We start from the raw sequence: 22,160 nt of genomic DNA on the forward strand, positions 1-22,160 counted from the left end.
GGGTTGCAGTGGACATCTCAGCTCCTGGGTTTTGGTTCCACTTTACCTGCTGCATTGCCAGCTGGATTACTTACCAGTAATCTTCCTTATAACGACTCCTCCTTCTCCCTCTCATTCTGGAAGAAAGGAAAAGAATTAGGTGTGGGTGTAAGAGACAGGACCTGCTCATAGAGTAAGAAAAGGGAATGTTTTGAGTAGGTAAAGATAGCTATAGCCCTGAAGGGAAGAGTTAGTCAGTTATCAGGCGGACGGCTACCACAAGTCTATGAGACAAAACCCTACAGGCTCTAGTTACTATTAACACACACTGGTCCTCCCTCCTATAGGTTTCTACACATCGCAGCAAGAATTCAAGCATGACCTGAAAGAAATGTGGTTCGGTTTGTACACGCGCTCAAAAGGACCTCTCGACTCATCAGGATTCGAACATGTTTTCCACGGTAAGACTAATTCATGTGAGCCCGAAATATATAATTTAGAGGTAGCAGCAGAAACTGGTGCATGTTGTTTGTCCATGTTCTGGCTGCTGTTCTGTGCCCACGTGCTAATGATATCTCTGGGCTGTGCCTCAGTTTTTCATGGACCAGTCCTGCTTCTACCATCCTCTCTGCTACCACACAGAGGGAGGATCTCCTCCATGTACTGAGATCTCTCAACCGTTGGGGTCAGTGCCTGCACCCCAGGAACTGATGTCACTGCCCCTCAGGAGTGCCTCCTCCCTTGACAGCTTTCCCATAACCCTACTCCTTATGTGGATCACCCTTTCTCCTTGCTCACGCTCCTGCACCGTCGCAGGTCCAGTTAGATACGAGCGAATCATACCACAGAAGCAATGACCTGTAGATCAACAAAAAGAAAACCAATATTATCGACTTTTCTGGCAACCCAAAACTCAAGGCTAGGAACACCGTAAGGGTGGACAATCAAGGACAAGAAGCGGTAAAAGTCTTCTCATATCTGGGAGTCAAGATATAGACATTTAAAATGGACACCTCATATTCTCTTTGCAATTGACAAAGACCAATCAGCAGCAATGACAAGCATGCACATCACCAGAAGACACTGAAACTAGCCAAATAAGAAAGATATTTGGCTGCTGCACTGTACTATGGTGCCTGGATCCAGCAGTGCAATGGAACAGTATCCTATAGAGAACCTTCAATACGCTAATGCTTCTGAGACATTTTCCAAACACAGCCCTGGAAGCGGGCCTACCATCCCCCCTCCACCTCCCCTTTTATTCATCCCAAACCTCCTCCTACTGCTATGAGTTCCAAAAAAAAAAAAAAGCACTTTCTATACCCTTCCCTCTTCTATCCCTCCACTATCCTTTTCAATCCAACTAATAGACTAACATGTCCACTGCTCAAATTAATTTCATATCTTCCTATACTGATTCACCACTGATCCTTTTTGGGTTACAGAATAGAGGGCTACTCACCGAAAAAGTACTTTGACGCCTCATCAGGGGTAGTAAGTGCTATATAAATGCAATTACAATTTACGTCTGGTCAGAGCAGGAGACAAACCTGCCTTGCTATATTAACTGTGACAAGCGCATCCTCTACTGGGACTTTTCAAGTGAAACGATCGTGCTTCAAACATACCATACCATACAATACCATGCAATTTATAAAGCGCTCGGCTACCACCAACGGCAGTGTCCCGGCACTGAGTGGTCAGAAAGGGAGGGAAGGGACACGCTAGGGCAATTCAAACAGCCATGTTTTCCTCGCTTTCCTAACAGTAGGTTATGAATCTGCTTTACGCAGATGGTAAGTGTGGAAAAAAGTTATATTAATCCCATCAAGTGGAAAAAACAACGAGTAAAAGAAGATTGTTGGGAGAGGCGTTTAATCCGTCTTCACAGGTCAGGGTTGGTCATAGCATAAACATCAAACGTTCCCCAACCGCTCTCCGCCCCGAGCCCACCATTCAAAAGCCAACACCCTGCGTGATCTCCACGAGCAAGGTAAAACAAGCGCTCGCGGAAACCACGCTAACATGGGTGAATACAACACTGCGTGATCTCGACGAGCGTGTAAAGAAAACCGCTCGCGGAAACCACGCAATACATATACAACACATCTTCCCCCTTTTGTTTGTTTATTTATTTATGATTAATACTCTCCCCTTTTAACAGTGTACTAATCCATAATATAATCCTTAAACCTTTCAGGACAATGATGTTCACGTTTCTTTCTGGGAGAATCACTCTTCCAATAAGAGCAACCAGGATGATGAGCAGAAGATATATCATTGTGCACATTATCCAAACATGTGTCTTTGCAAAAATTCCTAGGTGACTGGACCATCCCCTTGAACACAGAAATCCTGTTAAATTCCAAACACCTCCACCCTCTATTCTCACCGCATTGTTGAAAACTTCTACAACTCTTTTTGGATCTGACCAACATTGAGATCCTTCAAGACCATTCTCTTTCCTTTTTATGCGAACAAAATCACCAACAACAATTTTTTGTCTGCTTACCGAACCTCTCTGGTTATCCATAACTTCTTTCATTTTTTTTTTTACTCATTGACCCTTTGTCTAACAACATCATAATCAACAGCAATCAACTTTTTGTCATCCAGACCTTTCTTTAACCACCACGGAACTAAACTAGTATTAGGTTTTCGTCCTCTCAAAAGTTCAAATGGACTAACTAAAGTCACTGAATTAGGAGATGTCCTGTATGCTAGTAGCATGGATTGTAAGGCATTACCCCAATTAAGCCCACCCTTAGTAGCAAATTGGATCGCTTCCTTCACCACCCGATTAAAGCGTTCTACTTGACCATTCGACTCTGGGTGGAATACCGATATTCTCCTATGAGTTATGCCACATTTTCCAAAGAATGACTCCATCTCCTTACTAATGAATTGAGGACCATTGGCCGTAACAATTTCTTGTGGAATTCCTTCTCTACAAAATATACCATCTAAAAATTCAATTACACTTTGCGAAGTGACTTCTTTGACCATCTTGACCTCAGGCCACTTTGAAAAATAGTCAATCAAAACAATACCAAAACATTTATCTTTGGGTAGAACATGAAATTGACCAATGATATCAAGTCCTAGTTTCCTCCATGGACCAACAGGGTAATCAACAGGGTGGGATTCAACACGCAAGGGAACAGCTATTCGAGCATTTACTACATTTGCGTACAAAATGTTCAACAGAAGAATCAATCCCAGGCCACCAAAATACCTCCCTTATTCGCCTTCTAGTAAATGAAACTCCCAAGTGTCCCTCATGACCAATCTCCATGATGGTGTTTCCAAGGGCAAAAGGCGGAATTATTTTGTCCATTCTCATAACTAATCCATTTTCAATAGCTAATTCATCATGAATCTTTGAGAAACTCATCATGTCACCAGATAACCTCCTTGATACTGGCCAACCTTGCACAATATATTTCTTGACAGTATTGAGTTTGTTGTCCTTTCTCATTGCATCTATCCAAATATTCTCATCCAGACTTGCTTTTTCACCATGTATCAAGTTAATATCATGTGTGGTGAAAGCAACCTCACAATCATCTTCTTGATAATCCTTGTCGCTAGTCAGAGGTAACCTGGACATACAGTCGGCGTGCATATTCGCCTTCCCTTGAACATACTCAATATGAAAGCAAAAATATTGTAGTCTTGATGACAATCTAGCTAATCGTGCAGACATGGACCTACCTCCGCCAGGAGACATTAAAAATACCAATGGTTTATGGTCAGTTTTGATTATGAAATCAATCCCCCACAAAAAACTTCTAAAGTGTTCTGCTCCCCATACACAAGCAAGTAACTCTCTTTCAATAACCGAGTAATTTTTCTCTGCATCTCTTAAAACTCTAGACGCATAAGCTACAATCCATTCATTGCAATTATCTTTTTGTAGTAACACACCTCCAAGACCTAGATTGCTTGCGTCTACCATGACTATACATTTTTTTCCAGGAACAAAAGGTTTTAAACAAGGTGCATTAACTATGAATGTCTTCAATTTCCCAAAAGCTTCAGTCATGTCACTCGACAACAAGAACTTTGCATTTTTCTTGAGCAAACACCTGAAAGGTTCAATTTTCGCAGAATAATTAGGAATAAACTTAGCATAAAATTCAATTAACCCAAGAAATGCAACTAACTGTTCTTTCGAGGTAGGTAAAGGAACATTGATGATACTCTCAATGTGTTTTTGTTTTGGTTTATTTCCCTTCCCACTGATTGTGTGTCCTAAGTATTCTACTTCCTTTGCTTTTATTTTGCATTTATCCAACCGAAGGGTGAGACCCTTCTCCGCTAGGGCCACAATGACATTATATACATTTTTATCGTGCTCCTCATCATTCTTCCCGTAAACCAGAATGTCATCCTGGAATGCGATGGCACCAGACAACCCTTCCAGAGTTTCTTTCATCAATCTCTGGAAAACAGAGGCAGCACTGGCCAAACCAAATGGCATACGGCAATATCTGAAAAGGCCTTCTGGTGTAATGAATGCTGTGAAATTTTTGGAGTTGTCAGAAAGGACTACTTGGTGGTATGCACTTGCCAAATCAATACAAGAAAATACTTGCGCATCAGCTAAAGTGGAAACCATCTCATGCAGGTTGGGGAGAGGATGTGCATCTACCCAAATGACACGGTTTAAACTGCGTAAGTCCACACACAACCTAAGTTCCCCTGAAGATTTTACCGAAATAACAATGGGAGAAACCCACGGGGAAGACTCTATGGGTTCTATAATGCCATCATTGCAAAGATTCTTTAGCAAATCTTTCAATTTATCTCTATATGACAGTGGTACATTTCTTACTTTGTGACGAATAGGAATGGAGTTATCATGGAGTTTAATTACATGCTCAAACCCTTCATATTTCCCTAGCTTCCCACTGAAAACACTAGGAAATTCTCTGATTAACATATCCACTGTAATGGCCCCATAGTGAGCTTCAGATTCAACAACAAAAACAGGGGGATTGTGTCTGGGATCAAGTTTGATGCCTAATTCATGTTGGTGTGGCCACCCTAAGAGTGATTTCCCTGATTTTGCCACATAAATCTTACTAAAAGAATGGCGTCCAGAAAACTTTATATCTGCGTAAAAATAACCTATTAGATCAATCTTGTGTCCAGTATAACCTCCTGGAGATACATCAGGATCAATTAGTTTCCTATTCGGCCAATTTTCATAGAAAACATTCAATGAAATGATGGAATACCAAGCACAAGAGTCTACCAAAAATCTCAAAGAAATACCATCAACATTGATGAAACAAGAAGGAAATTTTGAGACTCTGTCATCACTACATACATTAATTACAGTATTGATATCATTTTCATCGTTGTCATAGGGAATGTCAGAGTCATCTGAGAACTGTATGTAATTTACCTTCTTAGGAACTGTTTTGCAAAACTTACTAAAATGGCCCTTCTTATTACATTTAGAGCAAACTTTATCAATAGCGGGACAACCCTTAAAGTTTGCCAAATGACTGTTGCTTCCACACCTAAAACAAATTAAAGATGGGTTGTGTCTTTCAACTCTAGTGTTTGAGTTCTTGTATTTGCTCACATTTTTGGCGGAATTGTCAGTCCTTTGATTAAAGTTTTTTTTTTGCTTGTCACAATCTTTGGGCTCTTTGTTGACACTAAATACATCTGCTTTTTCATTCCCTCTAATTTCTTTCACAAATTCTTCAGAATGTTCAATGGATTTAGCGATGTCAACGGCTGCATTTAATGATAGGTCAGGAGTGGACCACAATCTTTCCTGAACTTTCTTGCTATTAGTACGCATTAAGATTTGATCCCTTAGTACTTGTTCATATGATATATGTTCAAAATCACAAGATGCTGCCAAAGACCTGAGTGCTGAAACATAGTCTTCAATTGATTCATCAGTACGTTGTTTATGAGAATAGAAGATGAATCTTTCCATAACCACATTTTTCTTTTTTCCAAAACGTATATTGAGTTGTGATGAGGCATACTGGTATACATTCATTCTCCCAGGACTGATTAGAGCAGGTAAAATTTTAAATTCTTTTAATCCAACACCACCTAAACAATGTTTTAGTAATGATAGTTTTCTTTCAGGCTCGCAGTCATCACCTTCCAGGACCTCCACAGATGCCAAAAATACAGGTTCCCATACTTCCCATGGCATAGGAGGGTCACCTGATGACGAGAGGAAAGAAGGGGGTGGTACAATACCTGACATGTCACACTATAGGGGGATTAATTATAAAATTCATACAACACAAGAATAAAAAATCCAAAATTTTGTATTCTATATGTGCATGAACGAGCAAAAAATAATAATTTTACCATAGAAAACCATAAAAAAATATATATTATATATATATATATATATATATATATATATTAAGAATTAGATAGAGGCGAAATTGTACTAATAATTGTCATCAATAGTATACCTCACAAAACACAGTGTGCATGTTGCAAGTTCTTTCTTCCCTTTGTAATGCAATTAATCCTTCACGGCAAGCGGTGGTCGTATAACAGAAAATACAGGCATCCACGATGAACCTTAGGGGGGAACAACCTTTACAACGCAACTTTTACAACGCACTACCATTACAACGAAACTGTTACAACGCGAGTGCATTGACAACGCAGGACATTACAACGCAAGTCTTTACATCGACTTGCACTAGATGGCGTGCTAACATTAAAAATAGTGTAGTTTACTACCCCCAACACCTTCCCTACTGTTACGTGGACTGGAGTTGGAATAGTAAATTACACTTTTTTAATGTTAGCACGCCATCTAGTGCAAGTCGATGTAAAGACTTGCGTTGTAATGTCCTGCGTTGTCAATGCACTCGCGTTGTAAAACTTTCGTTGTGACAGCATGCGTTGTAACAGCATGCGTTGTAACGTCATACATCCACCTTAGGTGCTGCCCTGTGTCCAACTTCTGTAATTAAATAATACCTAAAACATGGAGACGCGTGATCTCTGTGGGGAGGTAACCAAATCAAACCGGAGGAAACAAAATGACGTGATGCGTACGTGCACGTTAACAGCGCAAAGAGAGACGGGATTGAGGAATGAACAGGTCCGAGGATTCTACTGAAAATGGTGAGTGAAAACAATTCAATTCCCAATATCAAAACACACAGTAGTTAAATCCTCTGCTGCTTCCTATTCTCTCTCTCTCAATGACGATGCAACGTTGCGCTCCCGGTCCATCGACTTGGCATTTCAGAGTTTAATTCTTCCTTTTCTCTCCTTTCCCCCGAAATGGTACAGAAATCAATGCTGAAATGTCCCGCAAACTCATTGGTGCACGAATCACATTCCACAAAATCCTCAACAGTAGCAAATAAAAATCGATGCCAAATTCCGTCCTTCTTTAAACAATATATCCTTCCTTTTACTTTATCTTTAAAATACGCATGGGCGGTTCCGTGCCCGATCGTCGCCAATGTGGAAAAAAGTTATATTAATCCCATCAAGTGGAAAAAACAACGAGTAAAAGAAGATTGTTGGGAGAGGCGTTTAATCCGTCTTCACAGGTCAGGGTTGGTCATAGCATAAACATCAAACGTTCCCCAACCGCTCTCCGCCCCGAGCCCACCATTCAAAAGCCAACACCCTGCGTGATCTCCACGAGCAAGGTAAAACAAGCGCTCGCGGAAACCATGCTAACATGGGTGAATACAACACTGCGTGATCTCCACGAGCGTGTAAAGAAAACCGCTCGCGGAAACAACGCAATACATATACAACAGTAAGGCATAGCATTCCAGAGAAAGGCTGTTCTCATTGCAAAGGCTCGCCTGCCCATCCTGCCTCTAGAGAAGCGAGGGATATGGAGAAGCATCTGAGAGTTGGAATGCAAGGTCCGGGACTGATGGTATTTCTGAAGTCGCTATTTCAGGTATCCTGGACCTCTATCTCTTGTGGCTCTAAAAGCAAGAGACAGTGCCTTAAATTCAATTCTCCTTTTCACTGGGAGCCAGTGGAGGCTCCGCAGATGAGGGGCGATGTGGTGTCGAAGGGGGACACATTTCTGATGAACCTTGCTGTGGCGTTCTGGACTGTCTGCAGTCTATGGATAATATAAACTGGCAAACCCAAGTATAAGCTGTTAGCATAGCCCAGCTGAGATGTAATAAGGGCATAGACTATAGTGGCCCGACAGTCCATCGGCAACAGATGAAGAAATCTTCGCAACGTTTTGAGTTTCCAGAAGCATCTGAAATATTATTGTATTCTAATGTAATCTCATTAATATAGCACTGTATGCCTGGGCTAATGTGCCAAAGCAGCTCTTTGGGTCCAGGAGGAGCAAGCAAGAGCACAGTGATCACATGCGTTCATGGAAACAGAACGGCATGAAAGTACCTTGTAGGGTCCATTCAGGAGCAAATAGAACAGGACTGGGTACGGGCAGCCTGTATAAAATGCCTGTAGCATCCACCCACTAGGACAGTGACAGCTAACACATGCACTGAATATAGGCAGACATGGCAAATAAACTAAAGAATCCCTTCATAAATGCCATAGATGGTCCACCTAGAGGCGGCAGAGGGGCAGCTGAGGCCGTGCACGTGATACAGGCCTACACTATAAAATGATGTAGTCTGTTAGGGTTGGCAAAGAGTAACGCACAGGCATGCACAGTGGGAATGCAGCGACAGTGGAAATACCTTCGGAGCTTACTCATAGTCGATCTGCAGGCATGCACAGGTTGTCACAGATAGTCAAGGCTCCAAGGCCACAATCAGGCGTGCTGGCCCTCAAACCAGAGAGAGTACACAAGATGAGACAAATGTGGCGAGCCAGTCATAAAGAGCGATATGGCCAAAGCCCATCTTGTGCGAATAACTCTCACCGCTTTATCATCAATAAAATAGTAGTACCAGACATACTTTTAGCCGTTGACTGCAACCAAGTGGGAGCCCAAGGCATTCATCGGTTAGAGGTGGCCAAGATGAGTTCTCTTTAGGGATATCCTGAAGTGACAGCATGCACTGGTAACAGGAGGCTGGGATGCATTTTCTATTGGGTCATTCTAGGAGTGACAGGTTCTATGTATTTCTTTATTTTTCATTGTTACAGAGCACACAAAACCCATGCAGCCATTGTGCATGACACAACAGAGAAGCATAAGGCATAGCATCATTCCGTTGACCCAGCCCTGTAAATAAAACTAGAGACCTCCAGGACAATTGGAATGAAAGGGAAAGAGTTCATTGCATGCACTGGATACAGTCATCCATTGAACATGTCCTATTTGGCTTGTACTTTGTATGTTTCTTGGCTTTGCTATGATCCAGCTCCATAACTGTTTACTATTACGAAGCACAGTGGCCTGCAGGCCCCTGCATCACTTCCTTTCTGAACTTCAGCTGGTCTTGTATGTCTCTTACCTTTGCTCGGAGAGAGTTGTATGGTTTTGCCACTTGCGAGAACGAGGTTCCAGCAATGCTGTGCTTGTAGGGAGGGGTGGCCGCTGAGGCAAGGATGTAGAATCGAGGGCTCTGTTCCTTGAGCATCTTAGGAATTCAGCTGGGGTAAAGAGTGGGCCTTGGATAGCTCTTCAAAGGATGTGGGTGGCTTGGAAGCACAATGCCTGGTTAGAAGGAGCAAGTGTAGTGCTTGAGCCCTGGTTTGACATTTTTGTAGTCACCGGTGCTGTAGCTGTCTTGCTGCAGCATTTTGGATCCTTAGAAATGTAAGAAGCAAGGACAGCAGTGCTCTGAAATACAGAATGATGCACGGTCTGGTGGGGGTGCTGCTGGCCTGTCATATCTGCAGACAACCCAGGTGTGGAAAGATGGGTCTGAGGTTACACGCTGTGTAGAAGGTGCATGTGTTTGCGATTTGATCCAATGAAGGGATAAAGAAAGGTAAGCTTAACATCTTGTTTGATGTCGTGAGCAGGGTCTCCAGTTTCTTGGGTCAGGTTGCTGTAGGGTGGGTTTTCTCCACAGGCCAGAGCTTACTAACAGTTGAGTTTAAAGTTTCTTAATGTGCATCTCTTCATTCATAGCACCGCGCAGTGGTCAGGTCTTTATGCTTCTAGCTTCTCACGGTTTTCCAGTTCTGGGATGATCAGTGCGTCATCCACATGATTGTATGTTGTGTTTAAGTTAGAATCAATTAACGTATCAAGAACCAAGTTGCTGATTGTTTGAGTAGATTACCATTACCCTTAGAGTCTTCAACAGAGAATATGGATGATTTCAAAGTTGCTGGAATAAGTGTGGTTAAGGACAATGTAACATTAAGTCCCAAAGAATGGGAAGAATCTATGGTGAAGGATGAAACGCTTTCTAAAGTAAGGGAATACATAGTTAATGGTTGGCCTATTAAAAGATTGCTGTGCGAAGAGTTAAAACAATACTGGGAGGTTTGTGATGAGCTATCAATTAAGGATTGCAACATACTGCGTAGTGAAAAGATAATTCCACCTAAAGTATTAAGGATGAAGGTCATCAAGTTGTGTCATGAAGGCCATCTTGGTATTGTTAAAACAAAAAAATGTATTGGGAACTATACTGGTGGCCAGGAGTAGACACTGAAGTGGAGAGAGTGGTAAGAAATTGTCCATCTTGTATGAACTCAGATAAATCTCAGAGAATTACCATTCCTCCTTTGTGTCCAATAGCATGTCCTGAGATGCCTTGGGAAATCCTTGGGTTAGATATTACTGGGCCAATTATAAAAGATGATGGTAATCTGTACATTTTAATTGCAGTAGACTATTTTTCGAAATGGCCTGAGAGGGGTTTCCAAAAGTAATCATAACAGATAATGGTGTACAATTCAAGTGTCGACTTATTGAAGACTTCCTTGTACGAAATGGTATACAACATAAAGTTACCTCAATTTATCATCCCAGCGGAAATGGCGAAGTAGAAAGGTTTAATAGGGTTATCAAAGACTCTATCCAACTAGCCAATCTCAGAAATCAAGATTGGGTAGTTGGAATTAAGAAAATGGTTTGGATGTATAGGATTACGCCTACTGTTACTGGGTATAGTCCATTTATTATCATGAAGGGACGTGTTCCATTTACTAAAGACAACCAATGTTGGTTGAAACACTCTAGGGCACTTGAGTGGTCTCCAGAACATGTCAAGTACAACATTAAATCTCACCAAAGGAAATATAAATTGTACCATGACTCCAAGCATAACACCAAAGAAGTTAACCTATCATCTGGGGATTTGGTACGAGTTAAGTTACCTTTCAGAGTAAGGAAGGGGCAAAGTAAATTTTCAAAACCTTTTAGTGTAATTGAAATATTCAAAAATTCAGTTAAATTGTCTGATGGAAAAGTTTGGCACATGAGCAGAATTGTGAAATTAATGAAAAGTCTGACAAGTGCATAGATATCCAAGAAGTCAGACAAGGGTCAAGACGTTTTCATTGGCTTGATTATGGCAGTGTGGAATCTGACACATTGTCCAATTCACTGCAAGAAGAAACTTTAGTACAAAATAAAGTTCCTTCAGTTTCTACTCAGATGGAGTGTCCTCTTAATTCAGTACAGGTTGAAGAGGAAGTTTCTACTTCTCTTGCTTCTGTACCTATGGAAGGTATAAACAATTATGATACTAATGATGATTCTGCCCCCTTAGACAATAAGCACTCAGAATTGGAGGAAGCAGATGAATGTGGTATTAATTCTTCATCAATAGGAAATAGCCTTGTCATCAACAAATTTGGAAGGATTGTAAAACCACCTGATTATCTAAAAGATTTTGTTATAGATTAGTTTTTTTTTGTTGTTGTCATTTTTATTGGTGCAATGTCAATTGTAGTGTGTACCATTTAAGTCGACCGTTGTCACATTGTTATTATTAATTTACTTCTTTAATCTTTAATGGGGGAAGATGCTGTGTTATGTTTAAGTTAGGATGTGTTACGTCTATTATTTAATTTTATTAATGTTTAAGGGGGAAGATGTGTTGTGTTTAAGTTAGAATTAATTTACGTATAGTAGCGTGCACTTTGTGGCATCACTGATGACGCTCGGAATCCCCGAGTGTCATCGGTGATCAGTTGGAGATTTCACCGGTGGAGTGCAGCTGTGCGGAGCTGCGTTGCTGTGCTGGCTTCGTTATTCTGAGCAAAATAAATATCTTGACCTACAACGATTCTCGGAGTATTTATCACAAGATTGTAGCAGGCTAGGTTGAAGGAATTCTTCATGTCTGTTAGAACTGTGCGGTGGACGTGGATTAGAAGTGGAAAGATAGTCCATCCCTGCAGTACTTCCCATTAAGTAGCTGAAGAGGGTGATGTTGACGAGGGTCGTGTGATGATACAGGCCGCCTCCAGTTGAGCTGTGGGAAAGCTCTTAAGCCAGCATTTATTGTAAACTGAGATTAAGAATAAAGAAAGTAAAGAATGCATCGCCTACTACCTCAACTTTCCAGTTTTCGACAAATACCCCTGACTGTGCCTTACAACGGATTGCATAACCCTGGGATTTGGTGCTGTGTCTACACTTCTCATATAGTGTACTTTACCGATGGCACCATGGCAGCTGGTGAGCAGATACCAATCTTCCTTTTTCCATCCATGCTGCAGGTGAAATAAAGAGTGGTAAAATATCCGGCCTGCACAACTGGGTCCAACTGTATCTGCTGGAAAAATCCGGGCAAGCCAACTACCTGAGCTACAGCTATGACGGGCCGGTGAGTACAGAGGCGTAACGCAAAATGATGCTCCAGTGCAAAATGTGAGTAGGGGCCCTGAGTCTTCTGTATCTCACAGATATTCATTGGCCTTGGGCTGAATGGCTGGCCCCTGAAGGACTGGGGCCCCAGGAGGATTGGGGCTCGCCCTTTGCCGCAGGGCCCTGCGTTACGTCCCTGGTTAAGAACGCAATAACAACAGACGCCTACTCCGGGTAAGCGGGGTTTGCTGGTGTCAGACAGGCCTTGTCTGTTCCTGGGTGCCTATAGCAATAAATGCCCTTGTGAAGGTAAATGGAGCAGCATTACTCGCACCACGGTAAACCCAGATATTGACAAGAGTAGACCTATCTTTTGCTCCATCCACACTTTTTGTACTTGTAAATTGTGTAACAAATTCTTTTGTGCCTGTCAATACAGATGCTGAAACCCCTCCTTTAGTGAGTATATAGATGTGTGCGGTGACTAGGTCACAGAGTGGAATGTCTCGCGCATACACGTCCCTGTTGGTCCCCTAAGGTGGCAGTACTGACATACCTGCCTCGAGAGATAATTACTGGTTTCCTCTAGCAACATGAGGGAAAATGAGTGCACTAAGTTGGGAGGGTGGGGCTGAGCCAATGTGCACAGAGTATGTCTGTGATTGGTCAGGTGGTTGGATGGGTGTGCCGGAAGTCTGTCTGCATCTGAATGTTTTTGAAAGTGGTTAGTTTGCTGTGAAGGGCAGGTAGACTCGTTGGTGGTGTGTACCCTTGGATACCTGGCGGAGGCCCACGGAGTGGTTGGTGAGCTGTGGAGATGTAACTTCGTAGCAGGTCCTGCACCTGGAAGGGTGGATGGGGGCTGGTGTGTGGGCCAGAACCTTGTATATGTCTTGGGGTGGGGTGAGGACAACCACCAGCAGCAACACTTTCTCATGCATGGCTGTAGTGCTTAATTTGAACCGGTGGTTGCCAGTACTTATTTTTGGGGCCCTGCACCTATTTATTTCCTCATCAGATAGATATTTACCAAACTCAAGAGATGGAAAACACACAGATCTGAAAGAAGGAGTAAGAGAAAGACAGCAAAACCATCACAAAGGTATAAAGTAGGAACAAGAGTTAGATAAAGGGGCAATGAGTGTCAGGTAGTGTATTACAAAACAGCGTGAAAGTGGATTTGAGACTACACAGCTGTGGTATTCGGCGCACTGGAATTCCTCAAGAAGCTGAAGACCTGGTTCTTCAACTAACACCCAGCAGACAACCTTCACACCTGCTCCAGCGCCGGAATACCCCCAGGTGATACGTCGTTCTTTGCAAATACTGATAACATAACATAGCATTACATAAAATAACACCAACATTTAATTGCCCCAGCAGCCGGCTTCGGAGCAGAGCTTCGGGCACCAGCACTCTTTCGTTCACAAATTACTGCATGGCCACTTGCCTCAAACTGTCAGTGGGCAGCTGAAGTTGCTTTTTTTGTTACATTTTACTTTATATTCTGCCAACTTAAAAAATCCCAAAGTTTCAAGTTTACAGGTTTTGCAGCTTTACACTACCCTAGAGTCGCTTCCTTGGACCAGAGCAATGTGCTCAAGTACAGTGAAGTTGTAGAGACCTGGGGAGCCTGATGTGAGAAATGACATATGTGAGCAATGACATATGTTGCCCTGGTACTGATCTTACTATTATGTTCTCAGTTTGGGGATTCCTGTATGAGGGTGTATATGGAGTGTTCACAAACTGAATCTTGAAAGGCTGGTCGGTTTACATCTCCCAAAAGGCATACCCCGTGTATTTACCTCCTGTGGGAGTGCAATCATTACCTACATGTTAAAATTTCCCAATAAAACAGTATTGTAGTAGGCATGGTCAAGCATGTGAAGATGACCGTTACCTGGTTTGTGAGCAAGGCTCAGCTGTCCCTTCCTTGTTGTCCGCTGATCTCTAGAGCACTCTCAATTTTCACACTCCCTGAACCCCCGCAAGATTGTCATATAATTCCCTTCACTTTTCTTTCTTTGATTACAAAGTGAGAAGGGTTTGTAAACAACAATCCCCATGTTAAGAAAATAAGCAGCAATTTATCAGAAGACATAGCCTGACATTTGTCCTCTGTCCTCGAAGCACAGCAAATGTGCCACAATGAAAACTAAATTTAAAGGTATATTTATTGTGTGGACTTTCGAGACCCACTGAAAATCGGTTGGGACATCGGACCAACAGACATGCCTGGTGTGCAAATCAGATAGACTCGAACATCTGGGACTTCAGCATGGTGACTTGCGGTGCCTGCAAACCTGGGAGCGAGGCATTCAGTCACCAGATCTTTCCTAATAAAATCCTTCAAGGAAATGAAGAACTCAATTATAGCAGTCAAGAATAAGTTTCTTAGAAACCTAAAGGAAATTCGGAAAGAAGATTCAGTTCTCGGAGTCTGGGTGCACTCCCTTGAAGAAAACACGGACAAGCAAGTTGAGGACTGTGAGAGCCTTCAAAGAATGCTTGATCCTTCTTGCAGAGCAGCACATTCTCCTACTAGCAAGGGCATAGAGAATCAGCCTATGTGTAATAATAACCCATGTATCCAGAGCATAACACAGGGAGTGGAAGGAGAGGACATCCACCAGCATGTCTTGCTTCTTTTGGACTCCCTACTGGAGAACGCATGAAAAAACAGACACATATAGATAAGGCTCACAGGATGGCCAAAATATTGTCAAAAAGAAACCTCTTAGCAGATGTTTTAGTCAGGCAACACTTTTCCTCTGGTAAAAAACTGATCATGTCTAAAACACGAGAAGTAGGCCCAATTTCATAACACGGAGAACAGATCCAGCTTTTCCAAGAATTCTTCTGGTGACCCTGGCAAAGTGTAGGACATTTAAACCAATCATGGATGAGCTGCATCCAATGACAATCATCAACTGAAAATGGGCACTCCCCCTTCAAACGCTGGAGCAAAGGGGACTTATTAAACTGAGAGACCTCTTCTACTGGGGCATCATTAGGACCTTTGAAGATCTCAGAGGGGCATACGGAGGTTCTGAGATAAAAACCTTCTGTTACCCAAGCCTCAGGCGTTGAACACAACAACCATCAGAGAGAAAGATGGCATAACGAGTGATCTTGTGTATTTTGAGGGGTTCCCTATAAGCTGACACCCACTCAGCACCTAGTGTCTAAGATATATGGTACCTTGAACATTCGTCATGTTACAAAAACATTTGACCAGAAGCATTGGGAAAGAGATCTAGGGATCATAAAGAATGGGGGAAAATGTACTCAGTGTAAATAATTTCACTAGACATGCCCACGTGAAGTCAATCTACAAATGTCTGTACAGATGGCATTGCATGCTGGAATGCCTACACTCAACAGACAATAGGAAACCTGGGAATTGCAAAAAGGGTTGACTGGGTCCAGGTACACTCTTATACATCACATGAAAAATGCCCGAAACTGGAGAAATTATGGTCAGGTATTCTAGAGGCAGTTAAAAATGTTAGAGGAAGTGAGATGGAAAATTCACACAAATATAATACTGGTCCACCCAGCTCCACAGTTGTAACCCTACACTAGTTCAGGGGAACAATATTGCCCAACTACTGATGGCAACTAAACAAGTAATCTTGGCGCTTTGGGGTAAGAACCAGTCACCCACAAATGAAATGTGTCTGCACAGACTTTGGGCATTACTGGGTTGTGAGAAACTGACATATGGCACCATAGGCCTGAGCGAGTATTGCATACGTTGCGGAACCCGGTGCTTCACTACTTAAACCATGACTACAGAGGTCCTGCCAGCCCTTCGAAGTTGAGAGTATTGGGCATCCTGGATTCAGCAATATACCTACAGAGCAGGTTCACATGCTGTGATCATATGGACCTTAGGGTTTTGGTAGGTAAGACATTATGAGGTGGATACTGTGCATTAACAAAGAAGAGAATGGGTTGGATCCTCAGGATTAGTGAGAGGCGGGGAGTGAAGTGGTTGGGTTTGGAAGGAAGGGGTTTGTCTATTGGTGAATGTGAGCTGCTATTTGTTGGAAAATGCTTGATGAACCTACTCTGAGGATAGCAAGCCCTAATCTGTTTTATGTGACAGGTTTAACAACCGTTGCTTTTTCCTAAGGAGAACAAGGACGTTTGACCTGCCCCAGAAACCTCCAGTCAGTAGGCCACTTCCGCTGGCACTGCCCATTGCCGCTGTCAATTACAGTAACAGTGTAGCTAATACGTAACACTCCTTCAAGTGTGACAATTCTGACAGTTTCAGGACCCCAAAGTTGAAAGAATGGATTACGCAGCAGGTATTAGTCATTCTTAATATATATTGAATTGATAAACCACAGTTGTTGTGCTCATCTCAGAATTAAAAAAACAGCGCCACCATGTGACAGACTGTAATAGGTACCGGCGCTGACAATTACGTTTCGGTGCCAAGCACCAAAACCGCAGGCTCAAATTAAGCACTGCCCCTCACTGACTGAGGCATCAACTTGTTCTCTATGCACTTCCGATGTGTTCTGCTGTGATGTTAATATTTATAAAGAAAAATGGTTCGGGTTTAATTATCTTTGCGCATAAAGAGTCGCATCAACCAAATATCAATGGAACATGAATGAAACCCACGCCTAACCAGATAGGAAGCGTTATCTGGAATAATCAGAATAACAATGTTTATGCATATCCACTTTCCATTTTATCAGAATTACTTCATTCAGATATATTCATTTTTCAAAAGTACAAAGAGGCTGTTCAGAAATAGGTCAAATATATACATATAGTGCTCATGTGACAAAGGTGCTTAGTGATCAACTTGGTGCAATATGTACAAGGTTGTTACAAGATTTATATACAAGGGAAAAGACAAAGTTGTTTTGAGGCCAGACAAATAACCAAGCGCCCTTCTGGCTGTAAATTCTTCTTTTAGTATGTATGGTCTGGTAAATCTGTGCCTTGTAGTATCGTCGACGTTTCAACCCACTGTGTGCTCCCTTCGGTAGTCACTACGGGTCTTCATCAGGACATGGTGCGGGGAGGGGGGGGATTGATTGATCAGTAACAGCCTAGTCTGAGCCAGAGTCTGATTCTGGCTGTGTAATCCCGGTAAGTGGGTCTGCAGGATTCTTGGCTAAAAATGGCTGGAGTCGCGTGATTCGTCCCGGATTAGTTAGTGTGGGGAAAGCAGGCATCCGTCCTGCAGTCGCAAAGAAAATGAATCCTAACATAAATATTGGCCGACAGGCCCATTTCCACATAGCTTGCACTTCTATTAAGAGGATGATTAAGCCTAGTGCTGTAGTTGATGAATATAATGCACAGTGGTCATGATGTCGCTCTAGCCTTGATGGATTTCCCTTGGATCCTCGATAGGAAATCTTGCAGAGGTAAAGGCATCCTTGGGAGACCCAGGGGGAGCTAATGAGTTTTGTCTTGTCCATCAAAAATATATGGCCACACCATCTAAGTGTGCGCCCTTTTCTGTAAGCGATATGTCCCTGGTCTCAATAGCTTTCAGATTTGTAATCAGAAAATGCAGTCCTGATTTTAGATTGTTTTTGTCCACTGGAGCTAACTTGAATGCTGGTGTCAACTCGACATCATCCTCTTAATGTTGAGTTATTTGTCACTGTTTGCCCTTGAGTTGGTCTTGAATTGTCCTTGTGTAAACTGTAAAGCCTATAGTGTACCTAGCCGCGGCCCATGCAAGTAAGAGCGGTGGGCCGGGTTGGGGTTGGGGTTATTCGACAGACGACCAAGAGGAAAAATTAAATAAATAATTCATTTTCCCTCGTCGTCTTCTGTTGAAATCCCCCACTGTACGCGCCGTGGCTGAGTGTACCATTAAGGGAATATATGGGGAAATTGCTCCCAAGAAGTGATTTGTTTTATTGTATTTTTTTCGCACTTTTACTGATACCAAAGTGTTCTGGTCGATTTTCTTAGAAATCGATTCCTGTCTTCCGAAAGTGCAACATTTGCCAGTTTTATTTCAAAATTTGACCCCTGGAGCCAATGATGTTGTTTTGTTATCAAGGAATTGGGGACAACTTTTTGCTGTTCACAATCTGGATAAGAGATTATGCAAAATGCAGGATGGCGCGCCTCTTACCTCTGATGTGGCGCCTTTATTAACAAGTACTCACGATAAGGTGAGCTTTCACATGGCAAGCATTTCGTGAATATTTGAAGGTCGACTTGATGCCGAATGGAATGACCTGGTGGTAGCTGTATTAGTTAATCGTACGATGAACCAACGTTGGATTAAATGGTTCAGGTGGATAGGAATGTGAAAGTATGCATCTTCCAAATCTTTACCCACCAAGAAATCCCCGCCAAATATCAGCGAAGTGATGTTTTGAAGTAATATTTTTCAGAAGGATTGCTTTCTAAGATGCTTTTTAGGAGCTCCATGACCACAATGGAACTCCATTGCCTGGTTATCTTTTTCACTAATAAGTGCCTAGAGAATACTCCTCTACTTCCTTGTCTGTATGTTGTTGCGTGTATGTGTATTTGGGTGCATTTGCGTGTATTTGTAGAGCGCACACCTAACTCGAGAGCAATCGAGAACTGAACAGGGGGCATGGCCCATGGAAAGACCCAATCACTGGGGGAAGATCAGGGTGGACTGTCAGTTCAGGGGTAGTGCTTCTTGAAGAGGTGTGCCTTCAGCTCTGGGGTCTTCTCTATAGCATAATCCAGCAGCATGGGCAGTAATTCCTGTTTTAGTCTTTTGACTGAGTGTTCCTTTTGTAGCTGACTGTCCATGTTTTTGAAAGGAGACCAGTAGTTCCATTAAAGAAAAAAATCAATTTGACCAATGTTCTGGACTTCCATGACTAACCAGTCCCAGAAGTTCTTCCACCCATATTGGAGAGAAGAAGAGGAGAGATGAGGAGAAATATCCCTGAAGTGGTCAGGCTTATTTTGATGTGGGGACCATGCTGCAATATGAAAGCTGACATTGCACGTTTTCTCACAAACCAGGAAACTAGATGTTATGGGCTGAAAAGTTTGTCTCTCAAGCCTCTTTAGCGGCCAAGTCCTAGCTCAAGGTGGGTAAAGGCTGAGACTAGATGTTGTGTAGCACAGTCACTTGAGCCAGTGGTGGTATTTTACTAATGCCTTTGAAAAGATACAAACATGTAAATGCACAGTAAACACTTAGACCTAAACAACAGAAACCACATAACTCAGTAACACAATGAAATATGAGAAAAGAAACCAGTGGCAACACTAGACACCCATGTTATACTCAATATATGTATTGTTTGCCTTCACAACTTGATCGCAAACACTGTTCTGTTCAAAATCATAATAAAGTACAATAAGGATATTGACCCTCCCCCCAAAATAGTAGCTCATAATTAAGACTTCCTGTTTCCCGTTTTTACAGAATTTTACAGATAAAAACAGTGAGAAAAACATTTACTTTCCTGACCTTTACTTTTAAATGTGGATGAAAACAGAAATTAGTTTGTTTCTGAGTAATTCTAAATGCTCTCAGTTATGACTGCGAGGACAATAGTAGTGTGGATTGACAGGTAAGGGGTGTAAAAATAGAAATACATTTTAGCAATGAGGCTTAAACAGCAGTAGATATGCAGAAGTTTTATACTAAAATATGCATGTTTTCATACAAGCATATTGATTTGTCCTCTGTGGGTGTTTCAAACACCTGGAACCTGATGGGCATTCAAGTAAGAATATGCATTTATATGGTAAGTAAATGTGGAACTATACCAGTTTCAACTTCAGTTTTCACAACCCCCAAAATAAATTTGAATAAGTACAGAAAAAAGCAGTGAAAGATAAATATGGGTAAATACAGATGGAAATGTCAAAAAAATAAATTCCATAAAACTGATCGTCCTACTCATAATATTTGTATCTATGACTGGTTGCAGTTTGCTATCTGTAGGAAAATTGCAATAAACATAGCTTATAATGAACACAAGTCAACTGTCTCAGTGTTTGCAGTAAATCTGAACTATGAGAAGAAAGGTAGTAGCTTTAGTTTGTTCTCTCCTGCCAAGTCTGTACCTGACCAGCATGAGATGAAGGGGTCAATAATGGGAACCCAAGTGCGCTGCTACCGCCAGACCTCAGGAGGCCTCACACAATAAACTATGAACCAAAAAAGAGCCCAGCCTCAACATGAAATATTTCTTTTTACAGTCCAGAAGTCCTCGAGTCCTAGAAAAACGAGACTTCAAGTGTTTTTTTAATAAATGAGTTAATGCTACCAACTGGGGAATAAAATCCACACAAGGAGGGGCTTTTACCTCTGGCACAATCCCAAGTCTGACCGCAGCTCCTTTCCTACATTAAAAACTCAGGAAACAACCCATGTCCAGCAAAGGCAGGGGTGAACACTGGAGAAGTGAGGTGTTGGAGGCCTGCTTATAGAGAGACTGGAAGGAAGGGCTCAATAAAGGAATGAGAAATGTACATTTTTGGTAGGAAGCGGGGTGCTGCTTCAGGGTTCTGATACAAATATTTAAGTAAGGACTGGGACGATGAAGAAGGAAGCAATGGGGTCAGGAGCAGCTTTGGTCAATGTATCATGCAAGAAAGAATCCATATGAATCAGTGTATCACACCTCCACCCAAATATTTTGAAGAATTCATGACAAATCCAGATGTTCTAGGGCAACGGTATTCAATTCAGGGCACTAGATGATCAGACCAGAACCAGATTTTAATGATATTCAGACATGATACATGTACATCCAGTTTAACAACTAAATGAAACTCATTTTTATAGTCAGTGGTTATGCTGAGAATCTGGAATGAGTTCATCCTTCTTGGACCCTAGTCGGACATCCCTACCTAAGGAAAAGTACATGTATGTTTATATTCATTAGAAGTGGCTTAATTATTATTATTTTTTTAAACAAACTCTTTTTATTAGTACGTATATGATGACAATATCGACATGGATGAAGCATATCTGTGCCTCATTTCGTTTACGTTTTACATTCTTATTCACAGTGCCTTACACTTTAATCTGGAGAGACCAAAGATTTCTGTTACATCACAGTTTCAATATTACAGTCCTTGGAAAGCCTGCCAAGCCCCCCAAATGTTCTCGCCTTTTTGGGGGCACCCCCTGCTCTTATAGATCACACATTCTGCTTGCCAACACCAGTCTAGATCTGTTACCCATTCCTCCAACGTTGGGACCGGAATCTCTCCCCATTTCGTAGCTAAATTCCGTTTCGCCACCACCACTTCCAGTGCCAGCCAGTGCTTTGAATGTCTCGGCCAATCCTCATTCCCAGAGGTTGCTAGCAGAAACCCCTTAGGCTCCACTGGGATCTCGGAGCAGACTACTGTCACCATAGTTTCTGCGATTGTCCGCCAGTATGCCTGCAGAATTGGGCATTCCCATATAAGGTGATAAAAGGTACCCCCTGAACCACATACCCTGTGACATAGTGCATGTTCACATCTCCCAGTTTGTGCAGCACCGTCCTGG

The 22,160-nt window shown here is 42.1% G+C and overlaps 1 protein-coding gene across 1 annotated transcript in view; it reads left to right on the forward strand.

Annotated features, from left to right (window-relative positions):
* LOC146833170 (uridylate-specific endoribonuclease C-like) overlaps positions 1–22,160 on the forward strand; it is a 139,415-nt gene that overhangs the window by 102,018 nt on the left and 15,237 nt on the right. The window contains exons 4-5 of the mRNA XM_085600811.1: positions 327–440; positions 12,577–12,683. Coding sequence (XP_085456937.1) covers positions 327–440; positions 12,577–12,683 — 221 coding nt within the window. The remainder of the gene's footprint in view (positions 1–326; positions 441–12,576; positions 12,684–22,160) is intronic.

Source organism: Triturus cristatus, chromosome 4_2 (assembly GCF_964204655.1).
Source record: "Triturus cristatus chromosome 4_2, aTriCri1.1, whole genome shotgun sequence".
Lineage (NCBI taxonomy): Eukaryota > Metazoa > Chordata > Amphibia > Caudata > Salamandridae > Triturus > Triturus cristatus.